Below are 23245 nucleotides of genomic sequence, written 5' to 3'. Positions count from 1 at the left end.
CTCGCATTGTTTAAGTTCACTATATATACTTGTTTCCAAGTAAGCCGATAATGACTTCATCTTCTTCCTCAGTGAAGTTTCGATCTAAGTCTGCCATTCTTTCCATATCGAAGCAAACCTGCGAAATCTTAAACAAGGGTGTAAAAATGTGATTATTAAATTATTGCATCATTCTATTTGCAAGTTTAACGAATACTCTTATGTCTCATGCATTTGCTAATATTTGTGAGGAAGGACACTAGAATTGAGTGCATGGGGAAAGCTTGTTGGCTTCCATTAGTTTTTGCTCATTTTCTTTTGTTCTATTTTTGTTTCACTTTTGTTGTGTATTCCCTTTCCCCCCTCAATAAGTTCTGTCAGAGACGTGTATCCTTTATCTTGCAACCTTGACTCAAAGAGTTATAGAAATTTTAAAATGAAATTAATTAAACATTGGAACTGGTAATGGAAACTTTCAACCTAGAGGGTACTGCTTCTAGTTTTGACTTTTATAGCTCTGTTCATTGTGACAGCCAATTAATTTTTTAAAATATATTGTTTTATATGTAACTGAAAAAATTGACAAGTCCAAATTGTGGAAATCGATTAATTGTCATTTCTAGAGTTTATTTGTTTATGGTTGGATTTTAACTTCTTCCTTAATAGAATAGATATATAATTGCCATTGTTTTGGCTGATGGTTTGGATGATTCCTAGGCTATCAAAAGGGAAATATATAGCTGAAGCAATCCTGATCTGCTTCATGTTAGTATCTCTTCTGCCAGTCTTTAATACGTTTCGCCTCTCATGATTCATTTCAGGATGAAGAAAAGTCACTTTGGGCGAAGGATGTCCCTGCAAAAGTGTACGTTGGTCTGCGTTACTGGCATCCATTCACTGAAGAAGCAATTGAGCAGGTATTTGGTTAGTTTTAGTCTTCTTTTTTGGATGGCTGAAACTCTGATGTGTCTGCCTTCTCTTATTTTGTTAATCCACTTCTATTTCTTTTCCACTTGACTTTGGGCATGTCAATGATATTTGAAACGTTGTACTTGACAGAACTTCATTCTGATGGTAATTTACAATCAGAATGTGATGTATCATATATATATGTATATATATTCAAATAAACAATCACATGGGTCTTTGGAAATTTGAAGGCTCTTCCTAGATCCTCCATATGGTGTTTTGTATCCCAAATTAATGTTAGTTCATATTGGCTAACACATGTCAGAAAACTAACTTTTGATGTTCTTCTGTCTATTGCCACCTGCTAATATTGGGACGGAACGGTGAAAAGTAATTATTGGATTTATTTGTGTAAGTAATGAATTTGAAGTTTAAACTATATTTAAGGATGGCCCAATATTCATGTTTCCTTGTGTTGTTTTCCTGCATGTTTGATGAGGACTGAAGAAGGATGGTGTATATGCAGTTGCTGTATGTCTCCTGAAGCAGTTAACTTTAGTCTTCGATTTGAAATCATTTGAACTTGTTGGATGAGGGTATTGCTTTTCATTTTTGAAGTTTCATGATGAACTTTTTCAATCTTGATTCGATATGAAATTTCTTTACTATTTTTCCTGATGTAGAAGGAAGGGAAAAATCACCAAAGTATTATTTATGTATTGTAATGTTTCAACTGTAAGTTATTATTTCCATGCGAACATTTTAAACCTTACTTTTTAAATTTATGGGTTGCTAATATATGAATGCTTTATAATTAGATTGAACTGACTTGAGGTTAGGTGTCTGCTTGTTTTCTTCTATTCTTAAAACGAGTCCACTTTTTAACAGATAATATTCCTTCTACATAAAAATATGTATGTATATAGTTTCATTCAGGTATTACTTATAATGATCTGCTTGTTTCTTTTGGTAGTTCTGCTGTCTATCTGGTGGCCTCTGAATGCATTAATCTGGTTTAAAAGAAAATCCTTTTTCCCTTTGCCTTTTCTTATTTGAACATTGATTCTGGTGATACATAATTATTTTTACTTTCCTCCTAACAATAATGTAGATAAAAAAGGATGGAACAACAAAGCTTGTTGTACTTCCACTTTATCCTCAATTTTCAAAATCAACTAGCGGTTCAAGCCTTCGACTCTTGGAAAGTATATTTTGGTGAGGAAGAAGGACACTTTTCTTACATTGCTTGATGTAATCTTAAAATATAATCTTAGACTCCTCTGACCATGTAATCAATTGGTTCATCAGCGATGATGAGTATCTAGTGAACATGCAGCATACAGTCATACCTTCTTGGTATCAACGTGAAGGATATATAAAATCTATGGCAAATTTAATTGAAAAAGCGTTGAAAAAGTTTGACCGTCCTGAAAAGGTATGTCCTTAAAACCTTTTCTGTAATCTTGTTGACTGAGTTTTGGCAATTTTTTCTTTCATGGCTGGTCATTATCTGAATTAATACGAGAGGTAGTTGTGCTATTTACTTTTTGATTTTCACGTCAGAAGAAAGGTTGTTGAAGTTGAACCTAAATTTTGTATGGAACTGATGCATTGTTCCTAAGTGAGTTTCTAATTCTCTTGTCAAGTTTTGCTTCACTATTTAGTACTTGAAACTTGGAAGCTACCTCATGACAATCCTTAATGGATGTGGTTGACTTCCTCTTGATCATCAGAAAATTATCCTTTTGAAGTTGAGGAATGCTATTTTGAGTAAGCAAATAAGCACAGCCAGTTTAAATCTTACCTTTAAAAATGGTTTTCAAACTATTGACCTTTTGCATTATTGGATTTTAGTATTATTACTCATGGGAATTGCCTGGTTATTGTTGGTTTGTAAATATCTTACATGGTTAGCTTTATTTGTACCAAAAAAGGAGAAAAAAAAAGAGCTTGGTTTATTACTTGTGCAATATAAGGAGGAGAAATATGTCCCCGGCAATTAAATCTATCTTTTGTCTAAGAATGTAGTCTATTTTGCCAAAATTGCCTATTGCAGAAATTTAACGAATGTTGGAAATTTTAGCTCAAGCAGTTGGATTTGTTATTTCTGTTTTATAATATGGCCACATAGCAAGAATATTGGTTAGTAATTGATTGCTAAAAGCACACATATTAAGTTTTGGAGTGTTTGATTCTCTTGCTTGAAATAAAACTTCCATGCAGCAGTGAGATAGATATTGTTGCCTAGATGCTCAGGCTAAGCCTTTGGACGATGGGGGTTAAAGTTACTAGTTTCTATTTATTTTAAGACAGATCAAGAAAACAAAGTGGATCATATATTTTGTATATGTTCTCAGCCTAAGTGAGTTTATCATAGCTTTGAAATTTCTTGTGTTTATTAAAAGAATAGTTATGCTGTTAAATACAAACAGTTTTTTTTTCTTTAGCACTTTTATGCCTTTTGTTAATACTAGCAGAAATTAGCTTAAGCAATCTGTTATAAAGTAATTGTTTGGGAATATATAACTAAAATCTTGAATGTGGCTGAATGAACAAGGATTACTGTCAAAAATTTGCATGTTGTCTGTTGATGGTGAAAAATGAAATCTCCAAAATTTATGTAGCCCAGTACGAAATGTCTAGTGAATAGCTTGTCTGCAATAACGCAGGAAAGCGGCTACTGTGGTTAAAAGGAATCTGAGGTAAATGTTGGAGAGGTCAAGCTTATTGATGTGTAAATAATGCATAGGAAATCTTAAGGTATAGTTCTGGGTAAAGAAGATTTCTTATTCTTGGGATGTTGTAGGGTCAATTTCTGAAATCTTCTTACCAACAGTCTTTTCTAGTGGTGGGATTTCAAAGGGTTTTCATTGAGAATCTGATGCTACATGTTAAATTATAAATTTTTGAAATATGCTACTGACCTTTACCGTGGTAAGTCTGTCTTAGGAGGCATTACTGCTACGCATGTTCAGTTTTTTAGAGTTAAATATGTCATCTCCAAGGACAAGTCAAATTTCAATGGCTTGGGCTTTTGTATTTGTAGAAGGTATCAATCATCTTGAAGGCCTGGAGAATCGGAAACTCTGATGACCATTCGATTACGATATTATAGTGTCCCTCTTGATCTCTCCAGCAATAGCCCTCACTCATTATCTCTGCCAGAGCTACGGTTTGTTAGTTATTAAAATATCTTCAGAAATTTGTACATTAAGACTGTAAGCAGCATAATAATACATGAAAAAGTTCCTGTTTCTGATTGCTAAAGTTTGATTTTGGTCTTGATTGACTAGTCAAAATCATGAACTCTTTTAAAAGTTGAACATGTCTTCTTGTCATATGAATTTGCACGGGTAGATAGCAGTTTTGCATTTGATTCCTGCCTTTTTGGCTTCTTAGCTTTGGCCTTTCTATTGTGCCTATTTTTTAGAATATTTGAGAACCAGATTTTAATTGCAAGTTAGTTTGAAATCATTATGTATTTATTGGGGTGTCTAGTGACCTCTTCCTTTCATTTTTGTTGTCTATTTATTTACATTTAAAGAATCCTGTATCACGAAATAAGAAACTGTGTTTCTCTTGATATTATTCCCTATTAAAGCTCTTGAACTTTTAGTGATCACGTGGGAAGTTTCTTTGGCTGTGTGTGGTGAAGATGGCCTTGGCTGTTATCCTCTTGCAAGATGCAATTTTTTCTTAGATTTGTGCTTCCTTGATTTTCTAGTTATTTAGGTGCTTTTGCCTATCCAAAATTTAAAATTTGTCACCTTACAATAAATCTGCATATTAAATGAGAGTACATGTTGCAGGTGGTAATATTTTTTACTGCACATGGGGTGCCACTTGCGTATGTAGAAGAGGCAGGTGATCCTTATAAGGCAGAGATGGAAGAATGTGTGGACTTGATAATAGAGGAATTAGAGAAGAGGAAGATCACTAATGCATACACTCTTGCTTATCAGGTACTTCTTGTTGGCATATTACTCCTGACTCATGTATTTCACTTCTTAATTTTCAAGTTATGGGTTTTTGATATGTGCGAAGTCAGGATTCTGGAATTATGTGGATGGGTAGTAAAGTCCCAATGTAAAAATGCTTACAGAGATTCTAATTTTCTCTTCAGAAGATGCCTGTGCTGTTGGGATAATGCTGTGGCTAAATGTAATTTTCACTTGTTGCAATATTATTTACTTTGATGAGGGCTAATGCTCAGTATAAATAAGCCTCTATAAATAAGCCTCTACTGTACTTATATTGACATTATTCCATGTATTCAGCTACCAGTCATTGCTATTTTTGTAATTAATCTAGATTTACAGAAATGGTTGGATTTTATCCTTGCTAAGATGTCTAACCCTTTCCAAGAGCGCTTTGAAGAGCTAGTTAAATAGCATTCAACAATTTTGAACATGATGGAGGACAAGAGTTCATAAAAGCTTATAATGAGTGGATTAAAGGGTAGACTAGCATTTGTTTGCAGCAATGAGAGGATAAAGGATTAATGATGAACTGTGTTCTTTGGGGATTCAAACTCACTTCCTTCTTGCTTACATGTCTGGAAAGCCTTAATAGGATTTTTTTTTTTGGGACTTAACAATTTAAATTGAGTCTTATTTGGGAAAGGAAGAAAGAATTCTACTATTCTTTTGGAAATTGATTGCCACAACTCATGACAATACTTACAGCATAAATGAAATTTATCATCCATAGTATTCTAGATACTTGAGAAATACTACAGTCTGAAATTTCTAGTGTCGGAAAAAAGAAAAAACAACCTGAAGACAATGTACCCTATAACTATATTTGACTTTGAAGTTAATTAAAGTTGCCTTACGATTCTCTGTTAGCTACAGGTTGTTTCCGTTACATTTCTACTTTATATGAGTATAGATATTTTTAGATTTTGAGTAGTTGTTGTTCCTCTTTAGAGGGGTTTTGGTTTTACGTTCAAACCTTTACTCCCCTTCAGACTTCCTCTCTGTGTTTCAAAAACTATAGAAATCTATTTGTTGAACTAATGATAAATTTTAGGTTGTTTTGAATGAGTCACTTTGTGTATTGGTAGTAACCTTCTTTTGGTGGATCCATGCTCGGTCTCGCTGAATTAGTGAAGCTAGTCAGGTTGGGATTCTCAGGTTTTATGGTTGCAAAAAGTATTTATTGTTCCACATATACGAATTAGGTTAGGTTGGAGTTTATGATGATCAAGGGTTTCCACCCCCGGTAGTACATGCATTTATAGAGAAGAGAGAGAGACTACTGTAGGACTAGAATCTTTAACAGCTTAACTACTTTAGCAACTACCTACTAACTGACTTTAACAATAACTCTAACATTCTTCTGGTTCTCTAATTTGTTGAAGTCTGAAAGCTGCATCTCTTGTTGTGACTTGTAAAGCGCTACGAAGCACGACAAACTGCTTGGGAGCAATTGGTTTAGTAAGCACATCAGCGATTTGATGAGCTGACGGGACAAAGTTAACTTGTATGGTGCCATCGACCACTTGTATGGTGCCATTTACCACTTTTTCTCTAATAAAATGATAATCAATTTCAACATGTTTGACTCTAGCATGGTGAGTGGGATTAGCTGACATAGAGACAGTGGAGGTGTTGTCACACCAGACTATGGGTGTCTGTTCCACAGTGATACCAACTTCTTCTAGCAGTTGCTTGATCCCCAGCAGTTTTGACACAGTTTTCCAGGCTGCGATACTCAGCTTTTGAAGATGACCTAGAAACCACTGCCTGCTTCTTTGAGCACCAGGCTATTGGATTCGACCCTAAGAATATGACATATCCTGTAGTTGACCGCCTGTCATCAACTGAAGAGGCCCAGTCGGCATCAGAATAGCTGACCAGTTGTAACAGACCGTGAGAGAACCATAAACCATGATTCATAGTACCAATAAGATAGCATAGAACACGTTTGACTGCTCGCCAATGACTTTCACTTGGGGCATTCATATACTGGCTAAGTTTATTCACACAGTATGATAAATCCGGTCTTGTAATACATAGGTACTACAGTATACCAACAGTACTTCGATAGAGGGTGCTGTCTGCAAGGGCCTGACTGCCATCAACTTAGGCGTGACTACCATTAGAGTAGGAGTAGTAGCTGCTACTTCCATTTCTGTCTTATACTTCAATGCCAAGAAAGTAATGTAATTGGCCTATGTCTGAGGGTAAATTTTGCATGAAGCTGCTACACAACATTATCAATGCCTTGACATGAGATGCCAGTGATCATTATATCATCAACATAAGCCATTAGCAGTAGGTGACACTCTGATGACTTGCGGGTAAACAACGAATGGTCAGCCTTTGAGGACTAGAATCCAAGCTTGCCTGTCGGAGTCCATATAGTGCTTTATTCAACTTACACACCATTTTTTGCCCATTGAGGTCTGGTATCTCAAACCCAGGTGGCTGATTCATAAAGATTTCTTCTGTGAGCTCCCCATTCAAAAATGCATTGTTGACATTTACTTGACGCAATGGCCACCTCTTTGTCACAGCAAGTGCAAGAACAGTCCTGATGGTGGCAGCTTTTACCACTGTACTAAATGTATATTGAAAATCAGTGCCTGCATGTTGAGAGAAGCCCTTCGCCACCAGTCGCGCTTTGTATCGCTCTACAGTGCCATCGGCTTTTTGTTTAATTTTAAACAGCCATTTGCAGCCAATGGTGCGTCGATGGGAGGGTAACGGACAAATAGTCCAGGTGTTGTTTGCACTAGCGCACGTAGCTCAGCATGAATAGCATCTTTCCATTCTGTATGTGCCTGGGCTTCATGGACATTGTCTGGGACAGTATGTGTAACACCAGTCAGATAAACCTTAGACTTGAATACTCTAGCTTTACTTCGGGTGGTCATAGCATGTATGTTTTGTGTAATAGGATGTAAGGGTGGAAGGATATGATTATTAGAAATAGGGGAGCTTGAATGAGTAGAGGTTGATTGGGTTGTTGTGGGTGGTGTGTGTAGAGTAGTAGGGATAGGCATAGGTGACATGGGACTATTTGTCTGATTCTGAGAGGCTAAAACAAGTAACTTAGAACTAGTGTGAGGTTGAGACTTGACTATAACAAGTTTGGTAATGATATTTTTGAATGGAAATATTTCTTCATGGAATGTAATATGTCTGGAGATGTACACTCGACCATCAGTGGCTCGACAGTGATACCCTTTGTGAATTGAAGAGTAGCCCAAGAACGTACATGGTGTGGATCTAAATTGAAGTTTATGGGTATTGTATGGTCTGAGGTTTTGGAAACAGAGACAGCCAAAGGTTCTAAGGAGCATGTAGCTGGTTTTAGTTTGAAAAAGTTTTTCATAAGGAGAAATAAAACCTAGTGGGGCTGAAGGTAATCTATTGATAAGGTAAATGGCATGGCTAAAAGCTTCATTCCAATAGGTGACAAGCATGAAGGCTTGAGCTAACATGGATAACCCGGTTTCGACAATCTAATGGTGTTTTTGTTCAACTATGCCTTTTTGTGCTGAAGTGTACGGACAGGTGAACCTCTGAGTGATTCTATGTAAAGTACACAGTTGCTTGCCAAGGGCTCTCTCGACTTGTATATAGAACAATTGAAACACAGTAAGAACTTCAGATTTCTAGCTCAGAAAATAAAGCCACGTATACCGAGTACATGCATCAATAAAAGCCACATAGTACTGGAAACCGTTGGACGGAAAGGGAGCTGGCCCCCAAACATCGGCTATTACAAGCTGTAGAGGAGCAGTATACTGAGAGAGTGACTGAGAAAATGGCAGCTTACACTCTTTGCTTAGATGACAAGCAACACAAGAAAAATCTGTTTTATTGTCCTTAACAGACACATTACAATGTAGTAACGCCTTGAGCGGTATGCTTTTACATGGATGACCTAGTTTAGAGTGCCACACATTTAGAGGAGCTGAAGCTTGACTGTAAGACACTGAGTTGTGTGACTGTCCTTGTCTTTCATGCAAGCATCTGGTAAATGAAGCCTGTATAGACCACGATGTAAGGACTCTCGTAGAAGCACCTCCTTGGTTCGTAAGTCATGAACTTGGCATTGTGTGGGTAGAAACTCAAACATGACCTAATTATCCCTCGTGAATTTTGACATAGAAAGTAAATTTTTAGTTATGCCAGGTGCAAAGAATAACGACTTCAGATGCAATGGCCGTGTCTTAGTAATTAGAGAGGATTGACTAGAGTATAACACCAGAAGAGCATTACCGTTCCCAACAAAAACTTTACTTGGGCCATCATATGAGGGATCATCTTCAATAGTGGCAACTGAATGAGTCAAATGATGTGTGGCACCAGAATTGGGGTACCAGGCATTGTCGCCTACGGTCTCAGGTGTTGCCAGAAGAACATGAGGCTGCACAGTTGGGATGGAGGAGTAGATTGTAGAGGTGCGCCCAAAAAAGGATTTGACCAGTTTGTAGTAAGCGCCATCTAATATGGCCAGCCTGAGGGTGAAGGCATGGACATTGGGATAGAGAGCGTAGCGCCTAGGGAGTCTGATTAGGCATGTAGAGACACATGTTTGCCTGAGGTGGAGGCCTGTACCTAGCACTATTGTAGGTTGCATCAAATTGATTATAGCATCGATCAACCAGATGCCCTGTCTTGCCATACAACTGACACTGCACCCGTAATCCTGAGGAACGACTACGACCGTGACCACTGTGACCACGAGAAGATGGGCGATAGACAGATGTAGAACTGTCAGACACAGCCTCTAGATGATGTTGGGAGACAAGATTGGCCGAGCTAGGGCTCTCAACCACTGTGACCTGTTGGCACACTTCAGCATCAATTAACAAGGTCGTGACTGCCTGGACACTGTAGGGAAGTTGACTGGCAACAATGATTGAAATAATGGACTCATAATCAGGTGGCAAGCCATTGAGAATTGTAGTAACATGTTCGTGATCACTGATAATTTCACCACAGCTTGCCAGACTGTCACATTAGAAACTCTCTCATTGACAGGTCGCCTTTTCGTTGCGAATGAAGAGCACACCGATTGAACATCAGACGTAAAGTAGTTTTGCTACCATACAGAGAGACAATAGCATTCTAGATCTGAGCACTGGTGTCCATGCCAATTAGATGGGGAAGCACAGCCTGGCTGACTGAAGACAGGAGTCAAGAAGCAATCGCACTGTCTTGTTGTTCGAACCTTGAGAACGCAACATTTCTTGAAGGTCACCATCTTCACTAGGAATTATCCGAGGCGGCGGAACCGTGTACAGATCAAGAAAACGTTGAAGTTGATAGGTTTTAACAGCTAACATAATCTGTTGACGCCATAAAAGGTAATTAGAATCATCAAGAAGAATACTCATTTTCTTGGTGGAAAAAAATTGACCATCTACTATGCTATCGACAAGATTCGACACCATTGCAGGAGGAGAAGGAGGAACCACGGACGGACTGATTGGTGGGGCCATGAACAGCGAAGACGCTTAGACCTGCAGTTTGAAGATAACCTGAACTTCTGATACCATGTTGAATTAAAGACAAAACTGTAGAACTAAGTCTTCTGTATTCATAAAACTTTTCTTATCTTTTATGAGTAGGCAGTACATGCATTTATAGAGAAGAAAGAGAGACTGCTGTAGTACTAGAATCTTTAACAGCTTAACTGCTTTAGCAACTACATACTAACTGACTTTAACAATAACTCTAACAGTTTTGGTTGAGTGGGAGATGTGTTTGTTTTCTGTGCGGTCATTAGTTCCACTTGGAAGTGTGGAAGAGTTATTGGCAACTTATGATTCGCAACGAAGGGAGCTCCCAGCACCGCTGACCGTTGGGAATGGGTTTGGAGGAAAAGTGCTGAAACTTGGAATGGCAGAGCAGCCATGCTGGCAGTGCTTGTGCTGCTGCTACTGGAGGTCACAATTGGAGAGGGATTTCTACACCAGTGGGGAATATTGTCGTTGTTCCACTAAATCCAACACACATACTCTCTCTCTATGCCTGAAAAGTATAAATTATGATAAGCAACAAAGCTATATAGCATTCTAATAGAGCATATTTTAATAGGGAAAGTATATTGGGATTGGATGCTGAGATTTTAATATTTAATTAAATCCATTGGTCACACACTGATTCGGGAATAGTTTTAAGACTTTACTTGAGACACAAGCAGCCGTGCATGGTAATTTGTTGTGACTTTACCTGTTGTGGAGGTTGCATTCCTTATTATGGCAGTAGTAATATAATCGATATATTGTAATGATCTTTACTTGTTATGGCAATATAATAATTTGCTTTTCTTCTATCATATTATTATTATTATTATTTGAATCATTTAACTTTTATTTTATATATATGTTATCCCAATTTTTTTTCCTTAAAGCTTTTAATTCATCATTCGAAAATAAATATGAATTAATAATGTCGAAATTGCAGTTAAAAAAATTAAAAGAAATATTTAGACCAGTAAAAAAGATAAAACAAACAAACATTGAACACATTTGCTTGATCCAATCTATGATCTATACAAAGTTTTAAATTGGCCTGAAATTTCAAAATGCTTTAACTAAAATTTTAAAGTAAGAGTATTCTGTCAATTAGGTTTTACAGTCACCTAATCATTAATTTAGATATTAAATATTTGTTCAAATATAATAAGAAATACATTTAAAACACGTTAATCAAATTAAAAATACATATATGTTTATCGTATGAACAATTTAAATATCACATTAAATTGAAGCTAACATAAAAAAAACTCTTCAAACTCCTCAATCAACATATGAAGAGAGTATTTTATTCAAACATTCCATCCAGATCTTATGCATGCAAGCTTACATTTTTAATGGGAAGAACAAAAAATCATGCAATTATTTATCCATGAAGACCACGTACCACAAGGGTCTTGATGAGGAAGCAATTAGGTTTTCTTGTGGAGGCTAAGCATTAATGAGGAACCCATAATGGAAAATTTTTTGATGATTAATCACTAGTGGTTCATCTTAGTACTAAGCTTTATGGGTACTAATTAAAATTTCAAAATTTTTGGATTTAATGAAAATTTTAAAAAGTAGGATTTAATTAAAATTTGGGTAAATTACACCAACAGTTACTCAATTTTGATGTAGTTGACAAGATAGTCACTCTGATTTCAATTTAGTTACTCAACTTTCAAAAAATAATAAATCAACCCTTTTAATCATTTTCCATTACAGATGTAACAGAAAAGTGACATGGCATTTAACGGAGTCCTTGTTGTCATTAATCGGCCAGCTGGACAGTTAACATCAATTTAAATAGCCCCATTTAAGAGTTTAAGGTTTAGATAGTAGAAGAAGAAGAGGAGGAGGAAAAGAAGAAAAAAAGAAAAATAAGAGAAGAAATGGAGATATTGACTGTGATACTGGTGTGCTATTGTGGAAACCCAGCCAATTTAAAGACGTCTTGGTCCAATGACAATCCTGGTAGGAGGTTTTTAGAGTGTAAGAAGAATGGGAGTGGGTTTGAAATCCATGTCATTTTTTTCGCCTGATTTGATCCACCATTGACGCCTCGTTCACGAATTGTATTTTTGAGTCTTCTGAAAAAAGTGAAGACATTGGAGGATGCAATGAAGAGGGGGAGAAAAACATGGTGTTTGGTGTTTTTATTTGTAATATTTTTGTTGTTGTTGTTTAAATGAAAAACCAGCTTATGTGATAGCTGGTGTTGTTGTTGTTGAAATGGAAAACTAGCTTATATGGCTGCTGGTATTGGAAAAGTATTCTTTCATAGTAAGTGGAAGCTTACAGATCTAAATGTCATGGCCTGTAAAGGGTATTAGTTTGCTGGTATGTTTTAGTTGAAAGTTGAAAGTTGAAAGTTGAAAGACTAATGCCAATCTCATACATTTGTATTTCATTTCATCTGATTTTTTGAATACCATGTGGAATGTTTAATCTTCTTTTAAGACTTGAAAAAGTATTTAGTTATTGTTTTTTATTTTCTTTCATTGCATGGATCAGTGCTCAGAATGGTAGAAGAGACAAAACAGATGAAAAAAAGCATAGAATATTAGTCAGCATTAAACTTTCATTCATAAATTCAGGCCAAACTGTTTACAAAAAGAAGGGCTAACAATTCAGTACAATTGAATAGATTTGAATTGTAGGTAAATTTTAAAAAAAAAATTCAGTAACTATATGCCTAAGTTTAGATAACAGTAGCAATAATATGCAAATTTACAAAAAATAATTTGCCTAAATTAAGAAATCAGTAGTAGTACTAGGCAAATTTACATAAGTTCAAGAAGTTAACAAAATAAACGGTCGGTTCACAATGTCATCGATTGGTGTGACACAAACAACTCTTGAGTAAAAGGCATCCATCTAACAGTGGTTGGTTTTCTCTTGAGTAAAAGCTTTTCTCTTGGGGCAGCAACTTGTTGGTAAGTTGGGGTAGTTTGTTGATGAGTTGGGGCAGCTTTTTGCTGAGTTAGAGTAGGTTATTACTGAGTTGGGGTAGCTTCGTGCTGAACTGGGGCAACCACTTGATTATGAACACCAACTTTGTGTCTTTTGACCTACACGTACAAGTGAAATCCATCAAATGCATCGCATATATAAGTAATCTAATAAAGCCAAGGTAGATGAGTTACTAAAATGTTTTGACCAACTTCCCATTTGCAACTCATTTTATTGTTGCATAATTTCTTGCATTTATTGCACCTCATGTCTGCCCCTCTCTTGGTCAGTCTTTATGTTTTTTGTGGTTCATCAGATTCTTTCCTTTTCACCATAGTAGGTTTCCTTCTCAGCATGTTTGGTACAGACTCCCATTGCTTAGGACCTCTTACTGGCCTTATGAAGTTTGAGTAAATAGCAAACTGGGTTTGCTTGGTGGACTAGGTTTTTACATAAGTTTTAGGGTATTCATCTTTTTTATGAATAACAACTACTGCATGCATGCAAGGGATGCCAGTGAGATCCCAATTCCTGCAATAATAGGAATTCTTAACTAGGTCCACCATATGCTGACTGCATGGACCACATTCAACTTGATATCTATCCTCCACTAGCATGTGATGGAACACACTTAAAAAACAATCACTAAAACATATCATATTATACTCAAGTAAAGTGATAGCAGAATAAAGGCACACATATATTAAAAACAACATGTGGCCAGCCTCACCAACATGTGATTGCAGAATAAAGGCATAAATATCTTTAAAAAGTATCTATTTATCTCAGTGAATATTTCATATTGACATCCAGCTTTTTCTTTATCTTTGGAGGCAAGATTCCTTTAATTTTTTCAACTTATTTTTTCTTTTTAAAAATCAGCAATATAATTTTGGTCTTAATTGTTTCTATCATGGTCAAAATGGACTTCCTTCTTGCTTCCAATATCACCTACTAGTAAGTAACATAAATGATTTGTGAGACAAGGTCTGGTTTACCTTGTTAAAGTATTCATAAAGATTATTCACCAACATGTCAGAATGACTCTTAATTGACAAGTGGGACCTTGACCAGTGAATAGAGTTCTTTTCCTTCAACCAATCATAAGCATGTTGATTGGTATTCTTCAGTTCAACCTTTGATGTTCAGAATTTCCACATCAAACCCTAATTTCTAACTTTTTCACAACTAGGTCCTAAAATCAATTTATCTTAATTTCACTTAATAAAATCATCACATAGTGAAATTAAAATCTCAAACACATGATAATTCATCACAAGCTTCCAGCACTCACTCATGGTAAATTTAAATTTTGTCCATAAAATCAAAAACTAATGAATTACATAGTTGGACCTAGTTGTAAAAGTACCAAAATCACAAAAAATATAAGAAATAATCAAGGATGAACTTACTTGCTTCAAAAATATGAAAAACCAGTTTTGAAGAACTCTTCTATGGTTGTTTTTGCTAGAGAAAGATGAAGATTTATCTAGAATTACAATTTACTCTTATTTTATTTGATTAGTTTTGCAAAATTTCCAATTTTGCCCCTTGTTACACCTAATTCTTGTTGTTTTCTCAGCCTATTTTATGGCCAACCATCCAGCCCATACTCTTTTAGGTCTAGTTGCCTTTTAAATCCCTCTTTCTTTATTATTTATACAATTTAAGCACTTTAGTAAAATTTCCAATTCTTACAATTTAATCCTTTTTAATTAATTAACCATCCAAACACTAAAATTTTTTGATGAAACTTTAATACTAACTCAATAACACTCCATAAATATTTCTAAAAATATTTATGGTTCGGTTTATGGATCCAAAGTCTCGATAATTTATTTTTGACCTAATTTACCTAATAATTTCTTTTTAAACACATAATTTACCAATTCAAAAAAAATTCTTCCATACTCACACTTAATTCATAAATAATAATTTACCAAATTTTCACCCCACTCATCGAATTTAGTGATCTCAAATCACTATTTTTGACACCACTGAAATTAGGCCATTACAGGTATTCTTCAGTTCAACCATTTCATCCTCAAAATCCCTTGAAGTGCTTGCTCTGGTAACTTTCCAAAGCAAGTCTTTCAATTCTTTTTTTCGAAAACTAGCTTTCTTGAAATTGGCATGTAGGTGTTTAACACAATGTCTTGTTTCTACATTAAGAAACAACAAGGATATTGCTTTTACAAGTCCCTAAAAATAGAATAAAAACAATTTAATTATAATGTCCTTAACCCAATCTGATTTAATGGATTCGGATCTTGGGTGTTACAACACAAATACAAACTTGTGCTTATATACTCATACCCGACTTTCATAACTAATACAACTTAATTAAAATAATCTCTCAACCAAAAGTTCAATTGAATATACATTGGACAATTATTATTGTACAAGAATTTCTACTTCAAGGACTTTTAGACAAGGCTCATAACTTAATTACATTATCTCAAAGTGTAAATCTTAAACAATGTTACTGACTACATTTATGCTACCAACTCGTTCTGTATGCATAATAGCCAACCCTGCCATTTTTTTGGCATACAATTAAATCAACTTACCTGCAACATAAGGTACAGAGGTAAGCTCATGAGAACTTAATAAGATAAACACCAATTTACTTGAAGCATTTTTATTTGGCAATTCAATTCATCATCTCATTGTTCTTCATTCTTCAACTTGTATCTAGCGAATACCCTCCCAAAATGTCATTCCTCGTACCCTAGATGTGACCCCTGACTTTGAGATTATGCCTTACTTTCCACATCTTTGATAAATTACTCATGTTCTTCACTCAGCACTTTCATGATTTATTAACCATACCCATTCTAGAGCCTCATAGGGACAAAATACTATTATTCTTACATACATAAGCCATCATTTCTTTGCAATCCATGAATTTTTTTGTACTTAGATAGAAGATACATTCTTTAACTATACAATTTGATCCTTTGTGGAGAATACCCTTTTTTCCATCTAATAATTACAAATAGATAACCTTCTTCAATTTACCAAACATAACCCTTATTCAGATTTGTTCTTCAAGTCTAATTAACCTATACTTTGAATTCACCACATACTCTGGTGCATTACAGTTTCTTTGCTCTTATCTTAAGACCATGTAGGATACGCCATAACAGTTCATACAAAGCTTGCCACAAAGGAAGCTCATTAGAATATCTCATAGAAGGTATAACATGATGCGCCATATGGGATTTTCCTTTTGAGTTCATTACAACTATCGTTCCTTCAGAGTTCACCGTGAATGGCATATCTTTCCCTCAAGATCCGCCACAAAGGCATTTTCTTCAAAGTTCACCGTGAACCTTTGACACACTTATCAATATCTTCTTTTATACATATTCGCGCATTTTTTATAGCAATCCTTACCTTATATTTTAACATTAGCTATGCACCCTCCGTATATGTTGGAAGTTTCAATTAAACGGATAGGACCACACCCTTTAGATTCTTTTGGGTTACTCGCCTAGACTCAGGACCCACTAATATTGGGTGTTATATTAATTCTTTAACTTACCATCCTAAACATAAACAACATAAAACATAGCAAACAAATGGATTTTTACCTTCTTTTTTTCAAACATGAAAGATACTTGATATGAACTCACAATTTCCAAGTCCAATACAAGCAATTCCAAAAACTAGAGCCATGATGCTTGGTTTCACTTTCAATAATAGCATACGCAATAAGATAGATGCCATTATTTGCATTTATCCCAACAGCTGCCAATAGGTAGCCACCAAAGTAGCCATTCAAGAAACATCTATTTAAACCTATTATCCTCTTACAACCAACCTTATACATATTTTTTCATGCTTGCAAACAGACATACATCCTTTGAAACAACCTGTTATCCGATAATAGATTATTGTTGTTCCAAAATTTTGGATCCTAACCTCTAACAGATACTTATAAGTATTCTCATATTGAGCCTTATGAGATCCTTCAAGTAAATTTTAATGCCCTAAGTTTAGCCTTCCTACATTTGGTTAGTGAGACAAGGCAAAGGAAATCTCTTTTGACATCTTGTTGCAATGATGTCAAAGAATAATCAAGATCAGTAATGAACTTGTCTTTATAATGTTAACCTATCCAATCTGAGGTTATATTCTTAGTTTTATAGACTTTAGAGCAAGTATGCTTATCAAACCCCTAATTTGCCAAGTCTAGTCAGTAGAGCCATTGGGATGTAGTTTAAAGGCCTATATATACCATGAACATTTTGAACTGTAAACTGCCTTTAACCTCTTTAGATCATTTTTTAAGAACTTAATAAAATAATTATTCAACCTACCATACTGCTTGATAGCTTCTTTTAGATTGTCTTTGGACCTAAATAACATTCCAACCTGAAGTTTTAGATTACTCATGTCACTGTCTGGGTTGAACTCAGGCCAATTTTGGCCATCTAAATTAGATTCATGTGCATTATTTAACCTATCAGAATCATCACTATCACACAGTTCCCCTACTTCTATATCATACATGTTTAAGCCATCTAGATTAACCCTAATCCTACTAGACACATCACTATCATACACATCAAAATCAGACATTTCTCCTTCACTCTCATTAAATTCATCATCAATTAAACATACCAAACAAATTTAATATCAATAAAGGTAGTGGCAAAAAATAATCAAACACTTTAATACAACCTAGGCAATAACATATAATAACCAATACAAAAACCAAATAATTTAATACAAACAAATCTATTTTTGTCATATACATGGCAAACAATAACCAAACACTTTAATACAACCGAGGCAATGGTAGACAATAACCAAAACAAAAATAATTTAATACAAAAAAATCCATTTCTGTCATGTACAATAACCAAACAATAATCATGCACTTTAATCCAAATCATATTTGAAACTAAAGAAGCTTAATAGTGTTAGTCATAAAAATAGAAACTGATTTGTCTCTTTCCTAAGGCAATTGTATGAAAATGACATGACAGGCAATTAGTATTCACATTTCAATTGATTTTTATAAAAGTAAATGCTGATGGAAATTTTATTACATTGACTTATTTCATAAAACGTTAAAAAAAACCTCCCTAATGAGAAATCACGTTTGTTGATAAGTAGGTGACTTATTGATTAGATCCAAGCATGAGCATTCTTTAGAGGGGTGATTCGTTTTGGATCTTCTATCAGGTGTGGGTCAATATGAAATAAAAATTGATATATGTTAATTCTAGTATTTAAATAAATAATATTATTTATATTGTGTTTTATGTGAATACATAAAGTATTCCAAAAAGGGGGATTAAACCCATCAATGTGTATTATACCAAGTAAGTGACCCAAACCAACTAGCTTATGAAAAGTATGTTGTGTGGTTATGATTTTCATTGTTTGAAAAGTATGTTATTCTCATTCTCATGTTATGTGATATTATGCCATAATCGATTTCACATGACATATAAATTGTGATATTTCGATATCTTGAAATAATACGTGAAACGCATGTTAAACATATGTTAAACATACCCTACATGATATTATATATTGAGAAATTTGATTTGCATGTTGCAACGTGCCAATGTGACAAGTGATGTCTTGAAATAAAAAATATGTATACATATGTTTATTGTGGCCATATCACATACATGGGGTGCGACACTGTAAGGAAGAAAGAATTAGTGGCTTCGTCCACAACCTACATGACAGTTTGTCTATGAATATTGGTGGCTTCATCCACAACTTACATGGCAACCTATCTGCGAATATTAGTGGTTTATCCACAACCTACTTAGCAGCTTATCTGTAAATTTGGAGTGATTGGATGGGCAAGTTCTAGGGAACTCAATTTTGGAGTGTAGCGATGATAGGTAAGATGTTTTAAAAAGATTTTCATAATTGTTTTACAAACATTGCATTGCCATGGTCATATGCATAAATATTGGATATTTTGAATTATGAGTAAGTGCTTATTGTTATTTGTTTTGTATATTGAATTCTTATTTAATACTTGAGCTAAGACTCACACTGAGCTTTACAGCTCACCTCCTTTAATATTTTTGATTTTATAGATAACCTCGAGGTTAGGATTCAATGACAGCATTTGCTGGAGTTTCTCAGAATTCTTTTTAAATTAAAGTAATTAAATTTTATCTTAATATTTTTTTTATTTTGAAATTGTAATAAGTTTGAGTATGGACTGTGGTATGAGACTTTACTTTGGGGATTTTTCATTGCATGAGTTGATTGCATAACATTAAATTTTTTTTTAAAAAATGCATACATTTGTATTTGATAAGAATACACGTGAAACTTGATTTCTATTAAAACTTGACAAAATCACTATTTTTCTCTTCGACAATGAAAATGAGTTTTAGACAAAAATACGACTTGATTTTTGAGGTTTTAAATTATCTATTGATATTTTATCGAATTTACATGAAATATTGATTTTTAAAAAAATATTGTTTTAGTAAAATTTTTCGTTGCGATTCTTATAAAAAATATGTCAATATTACATTTTTCCGCTGCAATTCTGAGAACGAGTTTTTAATAAAATTAGGCTTAGTTTTCAAAATTACTAATATTTACGAATGAGAAATTTTAAGACATTTCATTTTTGAAGTTAACGTGTTTTTCCTAAATAACGACGAATAACCAAGTTCTTTAGTTTTGAATAAATAAATGAATGGTTTTGAAATATGATTGAAATTATGAAAGTTTTGAATAACAATCAAACTTTTACAAATACCAAAATCATTTATTTCTATAATTCTCATACTTTTGTGATATTAAGTTAAATATTTGATTTCATTAGTTTTGAACGATTTATAGAAATGGTTTAAAAAGTTTGTTTGAAAACCAAGAAGATTTTCTAGGCCATTTGTAACTTTCCTAATTCGACTATAATGACTGGGTCAGGTTTGAGGAGTCACATGTTCTCTTTTTGCTGGTTTGATTTTGGATGCTTGCTATTTGGTATTTTTGTTTTTGGTCGGGATTTCATGGGTCTAGAATGTTTAGGGGTTGAGATTTGGTGGTAATAGTGGTGGTGTATTGGCAAAGAAGTGACAGTAAATGATGCTAGTATGGTGATTAAATGATAGTGGGCTTGGTCAAGGGTGGTGGTGAGGGAGTCAAGAGGGATGAAGAAAAATGGTGAAAAAGCCCCTCTTTTCTCTTTCTGTTTTTGATGTTTAATGGTGGCGTGTGAGAGGGATGATAGGAAAATGTTCAACGTGAGTTTTTTATAATTTATTTTTTTGAATTTTTTTATATATTATATAACTTGTATCATATAAATTTTATTTTCCTTAAATCAAACAACAATGAATATTAAAGCTCTCCCTACAAGGTATTTTTTCACCCCTTTAGCAAAATATTGAATTGAAGGTGAAGTTAACATAAATATTTCATTATAAATTAAATGAGAGCATTTTTTTTTTGAGGTTTTGATTATATTTGTAGATTAGAAATATTAAATTTTATGCGTAATTGTTTTTTTTAATTTTTTGAGGTATCCATTGAAACTATCATATTGGCTAATACTCTAGTAGAGTTAATCGAGTAGCATGCATGCATTGAATGAATTGGCTACCCATTTATTTAATTGTATCAAATGAACTTGGTAAAGAATTGGTGATTGAGATTCCCAAAATGATAGGTATAGGGCCAAAGTGAAGTTGTCATTAATTTTTTTATTGGAAATATTCATTTTGCTCTATTACTATTATTATAGATACTGTCTATGAATGCAATTTTTCATATATCTAAAGCCTTGGATGATAGTGGAATTGAAATGAAAATCATACGATATTGTTATTAAAGAAAAAAAAAGTTAATTGCAACATATATCTTTTTAAGTTTTTTAAGTCTTAGTTCACATTCTAAATTCATTCTCAAACTTCTAAATGCTTTAATTGAGTCTTTAAAATATTAATATCTTAATAATTAAGTCCTTTAGTTAGTTTAATCATAATTTAGGTGTTGAATAGTTGTCCAAATATAATTATCATGGAGTATATTTAAAGCGCGCGAATCAAATTATAAATATTTATATAATTGCAAACATTCCAGTCATTTAGCTTCTATTTTACATTGCAAAAATGTAATTATCAAATTAGTGCATCATCCTATTAGCTTGTTTAACGAATACTCTTATGTCTCATGCATTTGCTAAAATTTGTGAGGAAGGACTCTAGAATTGAGTGTACGGAGAAAGTTTGTTGGCTTCCATTACTTTTCGCTTATTTTCTTCTCTGATATTTTGTTTCGCTTTTGTAGTTTTGATTATGGAAGGGAGTAGTTTTAAAATTCGTGATCAACATTTATTCTTTAATGAGTCAATAGAATGTGAAAGATTAGTTACTAGACTAGTTATAGTAGATATCTTAAAAAATAAAAAAATATATTTATATATCTTTAAAAATAATAATTATATTTGATGTACCATCACATAAGTCTTATTCACCGATGAATAATAATATAACATTTTATTATTAAATTAAATAAAAAAAATATGAACTTTTAAATTTAAAATCCTAAATTTTAACATTTATTTATAATTTATTATTTAATTATATTTAAATAAAATTATTGATATTCATTTTTTTTATTTTTATTATTTAATGATAAAATGCCATGTTAATATTTATTAATGGTGAATGTATCAAATATTTTCTAAAGAAACTCATTGAAATTTATATAAAACGAATTAAAACTGTATTTATAGTATTTTGAACCCACAAAAACAAAAGTAAATATTTTGTTTGTACGTACACACAAGAGCAAACCGCGAGTGAGAAAAGAAGACAAAGGTTGCTGGTCGATTGCAGTGACAACTGTGGCGTTTCTCCTAACACGTAACGAAGCAGGTTGCACCGCATCGACCCACTTGTCAACCACAAGCTAGCCTGCAGCCACTTCCCTACACCACCAACTTGTATATATATACACATTATTCGATGGAGAAAGTATCTGAGCTAGCCGTTGAGATGGGGACGAAGAAGCTGTTTGGGATGATGTTCATGTTGCTGCTCCTCGTTGCTTTGGCTTCTCGTAAATCTCTTCAATTTTTCTGTATCTGCTATTTTTTTTTTTTTAATATATTATAGGTAGCATATGTGATGATATAGATGTGGTATTGCAGATGGAGGGGTGGTGGAGGGCAGAATATGCGAATCGAAGAGCCATAGATTTAAGGGAGTGTGTCTGAGTGATCACAACTGCGGGCTGGTGTGTAGGAACGAAGGTTTCTTGGATGGGTGGTGCCGAGGGTTCCGCCACCGTTGCTTCTGTACTAGGAACTGTTAGTTAGAACTTGGAAGTATATGCATGCATGACAATGGCTGCTTTCGCCCTTTGTTTCCATACAAATAAATAAATATTAATAAATGTCCCTTAGCACATCTTTTGTTTTTTTTTTTTTTCTATTTTGTTTGAAAATACAATGGAGCATCAGCATGCAGTGCAGACTTCTACATTATCCGCCAGGTTCGGGTTCACCTAAAATTTTAGTTCTTAAAAATAGTTTAAAATTTTATTTAAATCTAATAAAAAATAATATTTTTTATAAAAATAAATTTAAAAATTTTAAGTAATTTAAATAACATTAAAATAATTGTAATTTAGTAAACAAATAAAAATTATATAATATTTATATAATAACAATAAAATACTAGTAATATAATAACCAAACCAAATTCAAACCACTCTAATATTAAGTAAGCGACATCTTTTAACCAATATTGAAATTCTTAAAAAATCTATAAAAATTTTCAAAATGAAGCTTGTTTTTCCTTTTTCTATTTTATTGTTATTTTATCATTAGGATCTCACATCATCAGTTTTAAAAGTACTTTCAACTTTGGGAGCATTTCATGGTACATAGTTTCTTTACTTATAAAAACACAATGCAGACAT

General features: G+C 33.8%; 1 protein-coding gene and 1 long non-coding RNA gene across 2 annotated transcripts; both read left to right on the top strand.

Annotated features, from left to right (window-relative positions):
- The first annotated feature begins 444 nt into the window (after positions 1 to 444).
- On the top strand, positions 445 to 5191 carry LOC107941128 (ferrochelatase-2, chloroplastic-like). Its single transcript, XM_041112038.1, has 6 exons — positions 445 to 498; positions 801 to 896; positions 2000 to 2103; positions 2197 to 2323; positions 4698 to 4850; positions 5012 to 5191. The coding sequence occupies exons 1-6, from the start codon at positions 445 to 447 to the stop codon at positions 5033 to 5035; spliced, it is 558 nt and encodes a 185-aa protein (XP_040967972.1). The 3' UTR covers positions 5036 to 5191.
- A 16781-nt stretch (positions 5192 to 21972) lies between these two features.
- Positions 21973 to 22731, top strand: LOC121229638 (uncharacterized). The gene is made up of 2 exons (XR_005927487.1): positions 21973 to 22381; positions 22473 to 22731. It is a non-coding gene; the product is annotated as an uncharacterized lncRNA (long non-coding RNA).
- Positions 22732 to 23245: the final 514 nt, after the last annotated feature.

This window comes from Gossypium hirsutum, chromosome A05 (genome assembly GCF_007990345.1).
Source record: "Gossypium hirsutum isolate 1008001.06 chromosome A05, Gossypium_hirsutum_v2.1, whole genome shotgun sequence".
Classification (NCBI taxonomy): Eukaryota; Viridiplantae; Streptophyta; class Magnoliopsida; order Malvales; family Malvaceae; genus Gossypium; species Gossypium hirsutum.
This window is presented reverse-complemented; position numbering and strand designations above follow the sequence as displayed.

Excerpts from the sequence above, each read along its gene's own strand:
- LOC107941128 (XM_041112038.1), top strand. The coding sequence starts at position 445 with ATGGAAACTTTCAACCTAGAGGGTACTGCTTCTAGTTTTGACTTTTAT. Across the intron at positions 897-1,999 it reads CTGAAGAAGCAATTGAGCAG|ATAAAAAAGGATGGAACAAC; the intron begins GTATTTGGTTAG and ends ACAATAATGTAG. Across the intron at positions 2,104-2,196 it reads CTCTTGGAAAGTATATTTTG|CGATGATGAGTATCTAGTGA; the intron begins GTGAGGAAGAAG and ends TTGGTTCATCAG.